The 14,525-nt window shown below is 45.3% G+C and overlaps 1 protein-coding gene across 8 annotated transcripts in view; it reads left to right on the top strand.

Annotated features, from left to right (window-relative positions):
* Positions 1-2,376: 2,376 nt before the first annotated feature.
* Positions 2,377-14,525, top strand: part of Rgs22 (regulator of G-protein signaling 22) — a 120,361-nt gene continuing 108,212 nt past the window's right edge. For 7 of the 8 annotated variants that reach the window (XR_010053752.1, XR_010053751.1, XM_063264609.1 and 4 more), the window contains exons 1-3: positions 2,377-2,632; positions 3,029-3,057; positions 12,881-12,943. Coding sequence is in view for 6 of the 8 variants with exons in the window: in XM_063264609.1 (XP_063120679.1) it covers positions 2,608-2,632; positions 3,029-3,057; positions 12,881-12,943 (117 nt within the window). In the remaining 2 variants the exon portion in view is untranslated. Of the gene's footprint in view, positions 2,633-3,028; positions 3,058-5,811; positions 5,893-12,880; positions 12,944-14,525 lie in introns of all 8 variants that reach the window. The other variant, XM_063264607.1, reaches the window with a different exon arrangement.

Here is a 14,525-nt window from a genome sequence, read left to right as displayed (position 1 = left end):
CCCAGAAGAACAATGCTGTTCTATTCAAGTTCTCATTCAGGGCTCCTGGTAAGAGAGGGCAACCGGTGAGACACCATCCATGATAAACAGATTAAGTTATCAGTGTGGCTCTCTGGCCAGAATGAGTAAGTGTGGGCAGAGCACAGGGCAGGTGACTGGAATGAGGAGTTCCAGAAGTCCAGCAGGCGACTCGTGGTCCTGGGTGTGTTGCAGCGGAAACCGGCTGACATCTGATGGGGCCTCCAGTGCCCAGAAGGTACATTTCTGACTCAGTGGCTGTAATATGACTGTGGCTTTAAGGTATTGCTTTGCAAGAACAAGAGGAAAAGCCAATGATGGGCATCCATGGGGACACACACGGGAGGGAATGGTCCTGGTAAAAAGAGGGCCATTATAGTCTCTTGGGTGGCAGAAAAAAAAAAATGTGTTCTCTCAAGTTGGTATCCCGAATTCTGAAGTCCCTTGTCAATTGCAAACTGGAAATCTTGGTTTAGGGACTTCCTTGACAGTGGCTCTGCACAACCTTCCCATGTCTGCTGACGACCATACCTTTCTGTGTGTTCAGACAAAAATCTTCAAGACTCATCCCCCAATACCTGTTTCTCCCCACAGCCATTTTGTCAGATCTTCTAGGCTCTACGTTTATTTATGTGTATGTGCCCAAGCGTCTATACTTCCTTGCAGGAAGAGGTAGTGGGATCGCTGGAGCTGGAGTTCTGAGCCACCATGCCGGCTCTGGACTTGGATTCTCCGGTGCTCTTGACTGCCCAGCCATCGCTCCAGCCCCTCAGCTCTCCCCTTACATAGAGATATGAAGCCTGAAGGCCGTGCTGCCTGACGACCATCAGCCTGGACCTGAGCTGCCTAAATCCTCTGCACAGCAGCCAAAGTAGCACTTGGATCATGAAAGTTAGTCTCTGCTGGGTCTACAAGGACTTTGGGGGAATCCCTGCCCCATCTCCCTTCACCTCTTTGCTCCCTTCCACTGCTCTCTTGGTTTCATTTGGCTTTCTGATTTTGTCTGACGAGGGCAGTATTTCACTGTTGTCTTTTCTCTGTGTCATACTGAAATTGCAATACTACAACCAGGGAGCAGGTGTCTGCTTCCTTGGAACATAGGCACCCATTGTCTGAAGGGCACACGGATACCTGCCTCACACTGAGGAGGCAAATGTGGAACCACGATGGTTTTAGAGTAGGTCAGATTTGCATTTAGATAGCTGGCTCTGCTTTCAGCATGGATAATGGATTTAAGGAGAACTCCTAGCTGGAAGCTAAGACTGGAAGATAGACAAGTTAGGAAGCTTACAACAGACCAGATGGGAGCCAGCACTAAGGCTGTGTGTGGGAAATGACAGGAGAGTCCAAATACAGACATGTTTTAAGGTAGAATTGGCTGAATCCAATGTTTGCCTGAATGTGGGGTTTGGAGGAAAAGTTTTGGGGGGCGGGGGAGGAAACTTCTGGCTTGAGTTACTTTTTATCATTTAATGATCATAAGATTTTTGCCCCAAGATGAAACTATATTCCTGTTTTAGTTGAGATAGGTTCTTATGTAGCCCAGGCTGGGCTTGAACCCCTTAATCATTCTGCCTTCACCTTCCTAGTGTGGGCTTTGCAGGGCTTTGCAGGTCTTTGCCCCAACCCTGGCCGGAAGATGAAGCTCTACGATCTGGTTTGGGAATGGGTATGAGTTGGGTGTGGAGTGATAGGTGGGGTGGGGTTTATTTCCTTTTAGACATTTGCATTGGAAGTACAGCTGGGTAGGGGACAAGCTCTGGGGTTTATTTAGCACCACTGGGGAAATTCAGAACTACAGATACGGATATTATAAGTTTTATAAAAATTTTTTTTAGTATTCAGAATATTAGTTTAAATTTTCATTATTTAAATTCTGTGTGTGTGTGTGTGTGTGTGTGTGTGTGTGTGCGCTTTACTGTAGCCCAGACTGGCCTCAAACTCTTATGTAGCTGAGATCATCCGCTAACTCTGTTCTCCTGCCTCCTTTCCGTTTCTTTTTTTTTTTTTTTTTTTTGGTTCTTTTTTTTCGGAGCTGGGGACCGAACCCAGGGCCTTGTGCTTCCTAGGTAAGCGCTCTACCACTGAGCTAAATCCCCAGCCCCTCTCCTTTCCGTTTCTTAACTGCTGTGATTACAGGTGTGTGTCACTACGCAGGGCTTTGTTTTCCTAACTCCTTTCCTGAACACGCATTACAGGGTATCTGTAATCTGTGGTTTCCAGTTCCAGTAATGTTTAGTGGTCAGTGTTCATAAAAACGCAGCGGTATTACCTTTGGCCGCAGGCGTCTGACCAGTACTAAGGGAACAGGGCCCTGGCTCTGCGGTCCTTCCCCGTGGGAAGGTCTGCACACACACCCCCATTGCCCCCAGCTCCCCTCCCCCCACCAGCGGCCCTTCCCCACCCAGAACCTTGCGATCTCCACAGTAACGGCCGCTCCCCAGCCTCCACCCCAGGCCCAGGCGCCTCTGCTTTGTGCAGCTCTATGGCAACAGCAGGCAGCACAGAACGGGCATTCCCTGGCCGCGCGCCGCCGGGCGGCGGTCGCTCCCCAGACAGCGGGGCCGGGCAGCTGGGCCCCCGGACAACATGCCGGAAAGGCGGCTCTCGGCGGGTAGGTGGGCCCCGGCGCTCCGCCGGGCACTCCCGCACCCAGGCCTTGCTCGACCCCAGCCCCACGCCTCTCCCCAGCCTCCGCCCGCTGCCTCGGCTCTTCCAGCCTTTTATAGGAGCCCCCTGGGAGGTCCCTATTACCTTAACTCCACCTCGATAAGCTCTCCCTTTGCAACTGGGGGCCTTAGGTTAGCTCTGGGGTTACAGTGGGTCCCAAGCCAGAGTCCAGAGGTCTTTCCTCCCCGTCTCCACCTTGAATCCTACCTTAAAATCTAATTCATATGCGGATAATGAACATTTTACTGAGCTCACCCGGGATGTATATACAGTAGGGCCAAGTCACTTAGTCTAAAAGGAAGATCTGAGTACGAAAAGGTAACGTTTTGTCTCCTTTCAGAGCCGCCAGAAGTTACAGAAGAAGAATTTGTAAGTACAGTTAAATGGGCTACTTGGTGATCCCCCATGGCCTTTTGTTTTAATAGAAAAGGTTGGATTCTAGGAGGAAGGCTATGTGATTTTCCTTTTGCCATTCCAGGCAACAGACACAGTGGCGAGACAGTGGATAGGTCTTTTTTACATTCTCTTCAGGTCAAAGCTGTCTCCTGTAAGAGAGCTCATGTAATTTCTCCATGGCTTTGTTGTGATGTGCCAGCACTTCCTGGTTGCAGTAAACATTAGTAGATGACATTGAGGAAGGGGGTTGAGCAGTAAAGTGACTCACAGTTGTAAACCCAGCATTAGAGATGGGGTGGAAGGATTGGGGGTTCAGGGTCATCCTTTGTGACATAGCAAATTCAAGGCTACGTGAGATCCTCTCTTAAAAAAAAATTCCCCCCACCCCTCATGGTACCCCTCATGGTAGCACTCAGGCCTTTAACCCAGGATTCAGGAGACAGAGGCAGAGGCAGGAGGATTTCTGTGAGTTTGAGGCCAGCCTGGTCTACAGTGTAAGTTCCAGGACAGCCAGGGCTACATAGAGAGACCTTGTCTCAAAGAACAAAACCAAAAACAAACAAAAACCCTCCAAAAACCAACCCCCCCAAAAAACCAATCAGATAATATAAATAACAAAACCAAAAAACCAAAACCAATTAAATAAAACAAACACAACCAACAACAGAAACAAGTAATACATTTATAACTGTTTAAAATGTCTTTGATGCATTGTTCTCAGGTCAGACTCTTGGAGAAATTGAGCGTACTAAATATTTGCCACATCCATTTGTCATTTGGCAGAGTGCTGTTTTTAGAGAATATTCCATGAAGCCTATCGAAAACATGAAGAGCTTGCCCCAGGGCACAGACAGATGTAGAGATGACTCTTACTCCTACCTGGTCGGAGGCTAGAGCTCCAGTCACGTCTAGTATTTACCAATGTCCTCCAGCACTTACTTCTCTAGTTGGCCTATTTACTTCTGGCTTCTTATTCAACAAACATGAGTGATTGTGCATTCAAAGTATTGTCCTAAATGCTGGGGCTAAGTCTCAAAACGTTAACAGTCCAGTTGGGGCTAACATCAGAGAGAGGGATAAGTTAGCAGATCCTGGAAGGAGGAGGAGGAAGAGGCAGAGAAAAGAGAAACTCCAGCCTTGTGTGTGCACCAACACACAGGTCCACACAGCACCTCAGAAGTGCTCGCATACATTGGCGGAGGCCCGCTTACTGTAGAATTTAAGTTATTCCAGCACCTCAAGTGCTTCATGCAGCAGGGCTTCCGATCCAGCCTCTCCTTTCCGTACAGGCCAGTCTAGCAGCACACCACTTCACATTTGAGTGATTGTGCTTGAAGACCTTTAACTTGCCCTGCTTCCTTGGGTACCCGCAGTGTTCCAGGCCTCAGTCCCAGTCTTCTTCCCCCTTCCCAGCTTCTCTCTTCCCACTCCTGTGATGTACTGACCTTCGGGGCTCTGCTCTCCAGAGGTTTGTGGGTAAGCTCTTTTGCCTATCTCTTGAGAATTCCAAGTTCATATACCATCCCCACATCTGCTCAGGGCGTTACTACCTAACCTGTGCTGGCCTGGAACTTGCAGCCCTGGATAACTTCAAACCTTGTATCCAGCTGCTTCAGCTTCCCCAGTGCTGGGTGGATTGCAGATGTGTGCACTACGTCTGTGTCCAGACAACACTTTCCATGCTTTTGCATATCCAATGTCCTGTGTCACCTCTTCAGACCCCTTGCCTGCATTCTCCAGCTCTGATTCTGCCTTTCCATTGCTTTATTGTGTTTTGGTGATTGGTACACTGCTGTTCAGTTGTCTGTGGGCCTTCCTCCCTCCCTTGATGATCTACCCCAACCTTCCTCCCTAGCCGTGTGTGTCTCTGCATCCTCAGACCTGCTGTTGTAGCTCTGGCTTCATCTACAGGCACAGAGTTTGACTGTAGTCTTAACTGATACCAATTCCACATTCCTTCTCTTAACCAGTTCTTCTTTGTCTAAAGCATCGGATGCAAACTGTGTGCATTGGCTGTCCTGGAGTCTCATCATTCTTGCCGTGACTGCCATACTCCTGTTAACTCTTTCCAAATTTACCATCTTACTCCATTGTAAGACACTTGATGAATAGCTAGTATTGCCAAATGCTGGCCACAGACTGACCTTTAACCCCAAGACAGCCCTCCGAGGTAGTGGCCATTTCCCACATTTCATAGCCGAGGAGGACAAAGTTCACAGAAGTAAACTGTGACTGAGGCTACTAATCTCATGGCCCATGGAGCCCTTCAAACATTCAGTCTTCCTTAACCCTGTTCTCTAGGATAAGTTTTCCATCCATCCTGCTTTGAGCTTGCAAAGCACTTCCACATGCTCCGCTCTGGCCAAGCTGCTCTGTTTGCCTTGCTGTCAGTTTTGACTAGGTTACCCTTCCTCATCCATTTCACAATGTGGCACATTCCTTCTGGTCCATCTCATCTCCACAAAAACCTTCCCAAACCCAACACCACGCAGACTGCCTTGGCACTGGGCAGCTTCCTATGGAGACCAGTTTGTGACCAGGTCCTCAAATTCGCATGCTCACCCAAGTGTTGGCTGACTCCTTAATTGACCTTCCTCAAATGTATGCTTGGCTTTGGTTCTCCAATGAGTGCTGGTGTTTTTTATCAATAAACAACATCTTCTTAGAAAAAGATGGCTGTTATTCTACTCTCCAGAGTAAAGCCAGGCTTTCCTGCCTCTCCTGCAGGTGAGTGCTGTCAGGTGGCCGGGTGCTGGGGCGAGGCTGTGAGAAGGAATGGTGGGCCCACACCATGTTTCCAGTGGCCAGGTAGCTATCCCTTTACCACAGGCTTGCTACTGGTTGAGCCACATTGGAAGCTGGGTTAGTGAGATTCTAAATAAAGTTCATGTAAGTGCTGAAGGGAAGAGTAACCAGGTTTCTTCCTCTCGCTGGAGCAGGAGCAACTACCTTGGATCCTGAGGAGGCATCTCGAGGATAACAGAGTCATAATCAGAGGGAACCCTGGTGGCAGACAAAAACTTTGTATTTCATTTAAGAAGCAGTGTTTCGGGGTTCCTATGTTTATAGTCATTTTATTCTTATTTTCTCACTCAGTAATCTAGACCTACATCGTTACTGTGGGTGTTCCAAAGGTTCTCAACCTCTCCACTTGGAGGGGCTTCATTTTCAAAGCATAGGGGAACTCGTTTGGAATCAACCACTTGTCTGCCAGGGACATTGTGTATATTTAAACTTCTGTTTTTAGGTGAGAGGCTTGTTTTGGGGGCAGGACCTTGTTATGTGGACCTGGTGAATTTGGAACTCTATGTAGATTATACATTCCTTGGCGTGGTGTATAGTAGGCTGATCTTCTTGTCTCTACCTACCACATGCTGGGTTAGAGGCATGAGTCATTATGCCCAGCTATTTAAACATTTTATGTATAAAATTTGAAGTTTCCTAACAAATCTGTAGGCCAGAAATGTCTCTGCATACCTTTATCCCCCCCCAGAGCACAACCCATAGAATATGCCACTTAGATGATGAATTTGGTTCAGTGGGTCATTTTTCATTTATTTACTTAATTTTGGAGATGGAGCGTCAGGTAGTCTAGGCTGGCCCCTGACTCTCTGTAAATGAGATGCCTTGAGCTCCTTATCCCCCAGCCTCCGCCTGCCAAGTGCTGAGACTCAGTGTGCCACTGTACCGGGCTTAGCGTCTTTATGGTATTTGGTTGAGCTTTGCTACAAAAACTTAGATATTTTTATGTTCTTTGTGGATAATATTTTTATTTATGTAAATGACTCAAGAGGCATGAATTCAGATCGTCTTATGACACATTGTGATATACACATCGAGTCAGATGGTGAGAGTGACTCCTATTATTCTTAACCGTAAGACAGATACATTAAGGATGTAAGTGAGTTTACATCCTGATTGTTTTCTTCTTGTGTTCCTTAAAAGTAGCTTGTTTGTACTAGGAAAACCCAACCTCAACAACATGGTGACCTAAAGGAGACCTACCTAGTGACAACACCAGTTGACATGCCAACATGAACAGGGTGGGGCGTTGGGAATGAAGAGGTACAAGCAAGCAATGGCTGCTCAGGGGGAGGATCCATCTTCTCCAGGGATGAGCCCCTGGCAGGTTATCCAGCCCCACATGGCCAACCCTAAGCACATACACATGAGTGACAAAAACAGACTCAGTAGGCTATCTCTCTGTGTGTTGTAACAAATAATAATAATAACAATAACAATAATAACAGTGATAATAATAAAATAATGCCACAAGGCATGGTCATAAAGGGAAGGAGAGGACAGGAGGCAGTCACAGGAGAGGGAGATTAGAAATTATGTAAATATAGAAGTTGTGTAGGAAGTCCTCAAGAAGTGTACCTGTGGAAAGGGACTCTAGCTTCAAACCGCATATGCAGCAACTTAGTTGTGAGAGTTGGTGTCTGTTCTCAACGAAGGCTTGGCTTTCTTGGATTCACTTTGATATCGTTATAGCTTGGATGTCATTATAGTAAACAAAAAGATTTCTTAAGTATAAAAATATCAACTTTATCTAAATGTATCAAAAGCCCCATAGCCCCCGTCACCAGGAAGGTGACTACATGATCTCCTGACTAATCGCTGAGTTTGTTTTCCAATGGAGCATGGTGGGTCAAGCCAGTCAGAGCACCCTCACGTGCAAACCACGGAGGCCAGGGCGGCTTGATGCAGGAATCTCAGGTCCTATCTCCCTTCACCCCCCTTCCCTGAAGACATTACAGAGTTAGGAGCCAGAGCACTGTGGGGACATCTTCTGGAACCCGAGACAAATCCCAGAGAGCCTTTGGAAAGTGTTGCAGTTTGGGGGTCACTGACCCCAATGGAGGCCTTTACTCAGGACAGGGATCAATCTTCTAGTGCTTTTGGAACTGTAGATCGTTAGACCCTCCAGAAACAAGGTAGCCAGTGACTGTAGCCTGTACTGCAACACACATCAGAGTTCCCAAAGCCCCGTCCCTTCTGCCTGGAGAGATAACTGTGTTGGTTAGTTTTTTGTTAATTTTGCCAATTTGACACAAGCTCAAGTCATCTGGGAAGAAGGAACCTTGGTTGAGAAACCATGAGGTTATCCTGTAGGCATGGCAGGTGGGGAGGCATTTTCTTGACGGATAACTGTTGTGGAAGGACCTGGCCCAGTGTAGGTGGCGCCCCTGGGCACAGGTGGTTCTGGGGTGTATGAGAAGGCAAACGGAGTAGGTCAGGAGGAGCAAGCCGGTCAGCAGTATTGATACTCGGCCTCTGCTCCAGTTCCTGCTTCCAGGTTCCTGTCTTGAGCCCCTGCCCTGACTGCCCACCATGATGGGCTGAAGAAGAGCTGTGAGGGGAAATAAAGCCTTTCCTTCCTAAATTGTTTTTGATCATGTTTTATTACAGCAGGAAAAAGTAAACGGAAACACTAACTAACCTTTCCAGGGAAGCAGAACGAGCAGTTACCTGTGTTACCTGTGTATGTTTGTTGTGAGGTTAAGATTTAGAGACACTACCACATCCCCCACGTGGACAAGGGGAGAAAGGGAGAGCCCGTTCTCTTTTTAAATTAGAATTGGAAAGACTTTTATACAGGGAGAGAGCCTTGGGTGTCAGGGTTTAATAGATTAAAATCTACTGGCTGTGATTTGAGATTAGAGTTAATGATGGGGAGGAAGGAGTTGTACTGAGGACCAGTGAGATGGCTCAGCGGGGGCTTGCTGCTAAGACTGACAATGTACATTGATTCCTAGATCCCACAAAGTAGCAGAATGAACACCTGGAGGTGAAAGCTGTGACCTACACACTATGTAAAAACAGTCGTGATGAATGCTGCCTCGAGAAAGCAGCACAATTGATTCCTTCCATCAGCAGCAGAGGCCATCACTGGCACGCATGCGCAGACTATTCACTCCGCCCCTCCTCCTGTAAGAAACTTTTAAGTCTGGACCGAAGGTGAACAGGCTGGCTGACTTAAGTCTCACAGGAGGCTCGCCTGTAGGACACCGGAAGCCAGGTTTCAAGAGTAGTGAGCGCTAAAAGAGGCCCCTCCCGTCACCTGGGCATGACATTGCACCTGTGGATGATGTAATGGGGAAACAGAACAACTTTTTGTTGTTGTTGATAGTTCCTTTAATCAACAGTTTGTCTGGTATTTGGAAGATACCAATCTGAATTAAGACATTTAATTAATTAAAAAAATGTCCGAATAATTGGATTATGGAAATTTAATGAGAAAAGCAGAACTACTAAACGAGATTAAAGATTAGGTTTTTTTTTTTTTTTTCTTATATAATTCAAGGGCTTTGGAAGTAAATAGCTTCTCAGGTCTTCATTGGTTTAGAGCTAGAGATGCAACTTGTGGTAGAATTCGTGCTCCCAGCACAAGATTCTCTGTTCAGTCTCAGAAAAAGACACACACACACACACACACACACACACACACACACACACACACACACACACACACGGCACTTGCCTTGGAGTAAGTGTGAATTCACTTCCTGCTGAAATGCACTAAGGCCACAGCAGGTAGCACTTGTAGGCTACACTCACTTCACCTGTCTTGGCTGCTCCCAATCAACATAATTGTCAGTACTTAATATCAATAAAAGCTAAGCTAGAGCTTCCCAAAAGAAATGCCTATTTTGATGTATTTGAGTACTTTTAGGTTTCTATGGTCTCTATGACACGTGATTGTGCCACAGAACCCCTTCACCATGGAGTAAAGGCAGGCCACCAGTGTCCCCGGGATACAAGAGGAGCTCGGCAGCCAAGAGGAGATGCTTAGAAATGTTATGTCAACTTGTAGATGTGTTTATAACTGGAGAGTTTAGCAATGAGAGCTGGGACCGCACTGGATGGCCTTTGGTTTCTTTTCAGTGATTTACTCTTCGTGTATTTCAGGAAAAGTTCATGTCTGAAATGGATTACGAAAATGAAAACAAAGCAGGTGTTTTATCACACACCGCGACAGACTCGGAACCAGAAGCACCTAGGGCAGTGGTTCTCAACCTGTGGGCCGAGACCCCTTTGGGGGATTGAAGGACCCTTTCACAGGGGTCCCTCAAGACCATCGGGAAACATATATTTACATTACAATTTGTTAACAGTAGCAAAATTCAGTTATAATGTAGCAACAAACTTTTAAGGTTGGGGGTTACCACTACGGGAGAAACTGTGTTAAAGGGTTGCAGCATCAGGAAGGCTGAGAACCACTGAGCTGAGGTGAGTTTGTGAGCCTGAGGGTTATCTAAGAATTGCTGGTCCACCAGGCTCTCTGTAATACATAGAGTTATCCACTAACGATAAAAATGAAATGCATATTTTAGAAAAAGTAACAAGGAATTTTATACCCTACAGCTATTAGTATATTTATTAAGATAACAGTTACATTAATTTGTAAAATTAATATAAATATACATTTTTATTCACAGATTCATAATCCTATGGCTTGGTATTATAAAATTTGGTTACTTTAAAAAATTACAGAATTTAATAAAATAAATTTCATCTGAAAGACATAGCTGCTGTTTCAAATCATTTCACTTTGGATTTACCAACTCCACACAGGTTTGGCTACTCTGATTGTGACACAAATGCCTTCTACCTGGGTGACACTAAAAGTTACTGATTGAGTTAGGATGTGTTTCTTAAGAGTTAACTTGGTGCTTCACTATATAAGTTCAGAAGCTTGATAAGCTGAAATGTTATTTTTCTGGCTAGCATTTTTGTCAACTTGACATAAGCTAGAGTCATCTCAGGAGAGGACTCTCAACTGAGAAAATGCCAGCCAGCATCAGCCGGGCCTGTAAGCCGGCCTGTGGGACACTGCCCACCGATGTCCCACACCTTAGCTGATGAATGCTGAAGGAGGTGCAGCTAACTGTGCATAGGGCCATCCCTGGCCTGGAGGTCCTGGGTGCTGTAAGAAAGCAGGCTGAGCTGGCGGTGGGAAGCGAGCCTGTGAGCTCCTCTGCTTGAGACACCTGGGGTCTGAGCAGACTGAACCCTGGGTTGAGATTTCTAGTAAATTCCTTGATATGCATCTTGAATCTTGAAGCTAGATTTATTTATAAGTTTCTTCAGACTCTGCAATTACTTAAAGTTACCAAAACAAATCCTTTTCTTCTTCCTCTTCCTCCTCCTCTTCCTCCTTTCTTCTTCCTCCTCCTTTTTGGTGTATATGTGTACGTGCACACATGCCTGTGTAGATATGTGAGTGTAGACCTTGGTGGTGTTCCTCAGGAGCCTAGCCACTGTTTTTTTTGCTTTTGCTTTTCTCTCCTCCCCTCTCCCCTCCTCTCCTCTCTTTTCCCTCCTCTCCTTCCCTCCTCTCCTCTCTCCTCCTCCTTTCCCCCTCTTCCCATCCTCCCTCCCTCCTCCTCCCCCCTCCTTCTTTGGCTGGGTCTCTTGCTGATTAGGCTCCGTGGGTTGGCCAGAGAGCCTCAGGGCTCCTCCCATCCCTGCCTCCCCAGACTTGGTATTACAAGTGCACACCACCACACCCAGCTTCCTATGTGAGCACTGGGGATTGAAGTCAAATCTGAGGAATGCTTGCACAGCAAGCCCTTTACCAACTGAGCTATCTCTCCAGCCACTACTTCACTAATTTTTAAAAATTGGCTAGTAATAAAAAGAAAATTATCAGCCATATGGAAATAATAGCATTGTGTCATGTTTCAACTTTCGTGTTAGATTTGCAAAATTGAAATATAATTATGAATAATAAAATAACCACATGTACTGTTCAGCCGAGTGAGCCATGATGTGCTCTGGACACAATGGAAACACTGACTAATAGAGCAAGGTGTTTGATGATTTCGAGAGCAGTGTTGTTCTTGGCAGTGCTCATTTGATTTTGCCAATTTTAAAAGTGGCTCTGTTGGTGGAAGAGACAGTTACAGAAAAAATACACACACACACACACACACACACACACACACACACACAATCTGTGCTCAGAACATATGCATCGGCAAAAGAGTCTGTGTTCAAAGTCAAGCAGGAGCTTGACCCTGAAAACTGAACTTACAGACAGGAAACTGGACAGTATGCTTAGCTTGCCATTTCTGCTGGGCAGCGAAGGATGCCACACGATTAATTTTGTTTTAACTCATAATTCTTATTATTGTCTTTAACAAATCTTCCTTAGTTCTTTTTTACTTTAAATCTGTATTATTATTCATGTGTGTGTGTGTGTGTGTGTGTGTGTGTGTGTGTGTGTGTGTGCGCATGTGGGAGTCAGAGGACAACTCCATGAAGTCCATTCTCTCTCTGCAGAGTTATGGGGATTGTATCCATCAGGTTTTGGGAAAGCTTTTGACCTGTTAGTGCATCGTGTATACCTTCTGCTTCTGTTCTACGAGTGCATATTCCAAAGCCTGGGAAAGCCGTGTGGCACGTGTATTTGCTGAGACTCTGTTCTATGCGGTAGTACACGCTTCACGTTCTGTGCGCTCCCTGGCTGCAGTAGCAAGGTCTTCTGAGAGAATATTCCAATCTAGTTTCTTTTTTGTTAAGGATGGTGGTGGTGGTTGGGGCAAGGTCTCAGGTTGTCCAGTTTGCTTTAAACTCATTCCACAGCTGGGACTGGCTTTGAACTCTCAATCCCGTGCCCCCTGAGTGCTCAGTTCATGTTGTTGTCCATTTTCCTATCCCTTCCAGGGACTGTGTTAGGTTTATAGTGAGAGTTCAGTGTGTAACTGACTTAAAAGGTCTCAAAGATCTACGCTATGGTAATATAGACATGTGCAAAACACGGCCATAATGTGTTTTTGTGTTTTTGCAGGAAAATTACTTGGCAACAGACAACTTCCTTGTGGACTACTTTAATGAGTTCTTAAGTCTTCCTGTGAGTACATTATGATGTACTATTGGATATATTATTAAAGTATCTAAGCATTATTAGTATGTGTGTATGTGCGAGCACATGCAGTATGTGTGTGTACATGTGTGTGTATGTGTGACTGAATGCAGTATGAGTGTGTACATGTGTGTGTGTGTGAGTGATTGCATGCTGTATGTGTGTATGTACGAGTGCATGCATACATGCCACCATGCATGACTGTGTGTGTTCACACCATGGTACAGATGTGGGAATGTTAGAGGACAACACTGTGGAGTTCTCTCTCTCTAGCTTACATGGAACTCAAGCTGTCAGGTTTGAGCAGCTGATCCCTTTATCCATGGAGCCACCTCACTAGCCCCAAAACAAAATATTTTAACCACTGGACTATTTATCAGACGTATTTATCAAATATAATATTTTCTTAGATCAACTAAAGGCTCAATGAAGTGGCATATGCTTTAATGCCAGCATTCAGGAGGCAGAGGCAGGTGGATCTCTGAGTGCGAAGCCAGCCTAGCCTACGCTGAAAGTCCCCGACCAGCCAGAGTTACATAGTGAGACCTGGTCTCAAGGTTAAAATGATAAAAATGAGGGTCAATTAAAGTAAACTGTGGATGTGTGGTTAATCACACCTCTAACAACTCTAATCTCAACACTTCAAAACCTGAGGCAGGAGAATTGACATAATTAAATGCCAGCATGGGCTATAGAATGATTCTCCTCCCCCCCCCAAAAAAAAAAAGAAAGGAAGGAAGAAGAAAAATAAGTAAAAATAAAGATTAAGAAAATTTGCTCAATTTATCTCTCTTTATACTCACATATTTGGATTTGAGTCCAACTTAGAAATATTCTTACTGAAAAAAGCTGGTGTTTCTCTGAGTAGCAAAAGGCACCTGTAAGACGTCCTGGCCAGTTGCATTTGGCAGCATATTAGACTTCTTTTTTCTAAACTCTAGGCTATTGTTGTTATCCTCTTGGGGAATGTATTAAAGTAGAATTTGTATTTAAGGCAACTAGAGTTTATATTAGTAGAAAATAAGATTCAGGACACATAGATGGATGCCAGTTAATAGAGTTTGAGTTCAATAGCAATGATTTACAGGGGAGGTATTACGAGATTTGAGGAGCATAAAGCGAGAGTTCCTGAAATGGTTTATGGTGTCCTGTAGAAGTAAGATAGGTGGGGAATGGCTCGGCAAAGGACGTTAGCTAAGAAGCTTTCTCCATAAGGTTCAGAAAAGCATGACAACTTCTTCTATTAACATTTTAACAAGGAAAGGGCTGGATACAGAGCTCAGCTGATAGAGTGCTCACCCCGCCCATGGTGCTGGTGCATGCTGTAATGTGCCAGCATTTGGGTGGTGAGATCAGTAGGATCAGAAATTCAAAGCCATCCTTAGCTAAATGAGACCTTGTCTCAAAAAGACCAAGCAGGCAGATGAAACTTTTGTTAACTAGAAAGGATTTGGAGTATAGAGAAGAAACAAATAATTGTGAACAGTGGACCTAAACTGTTGCTACACTAAAGCCTAGCGGCTCACACTGTCTTTTAAGGAGAAAGCTGAGTATCATGTTCTTTTGCAGT

Source organism: Rattus norvegicus, chromosome 7 (assembly GCF_036323735.1).
Source record: "Rattus norvegicus strain BN/NHsdMcwi chromosome 7, GRCr8, whole genome shotgun sequence".
Classification (NCBI taxonomy): Eukaryota; Metazoa; Chordata; class Mammalia; order Rodentia; family Muridae; genus Rattus; species Rattus norvegicus.
The sequence above is the reverse complement of the archived record's forward strand: the minus strand, read 5'-3'. Positions and strand labels throughout refer to the sequence as shown.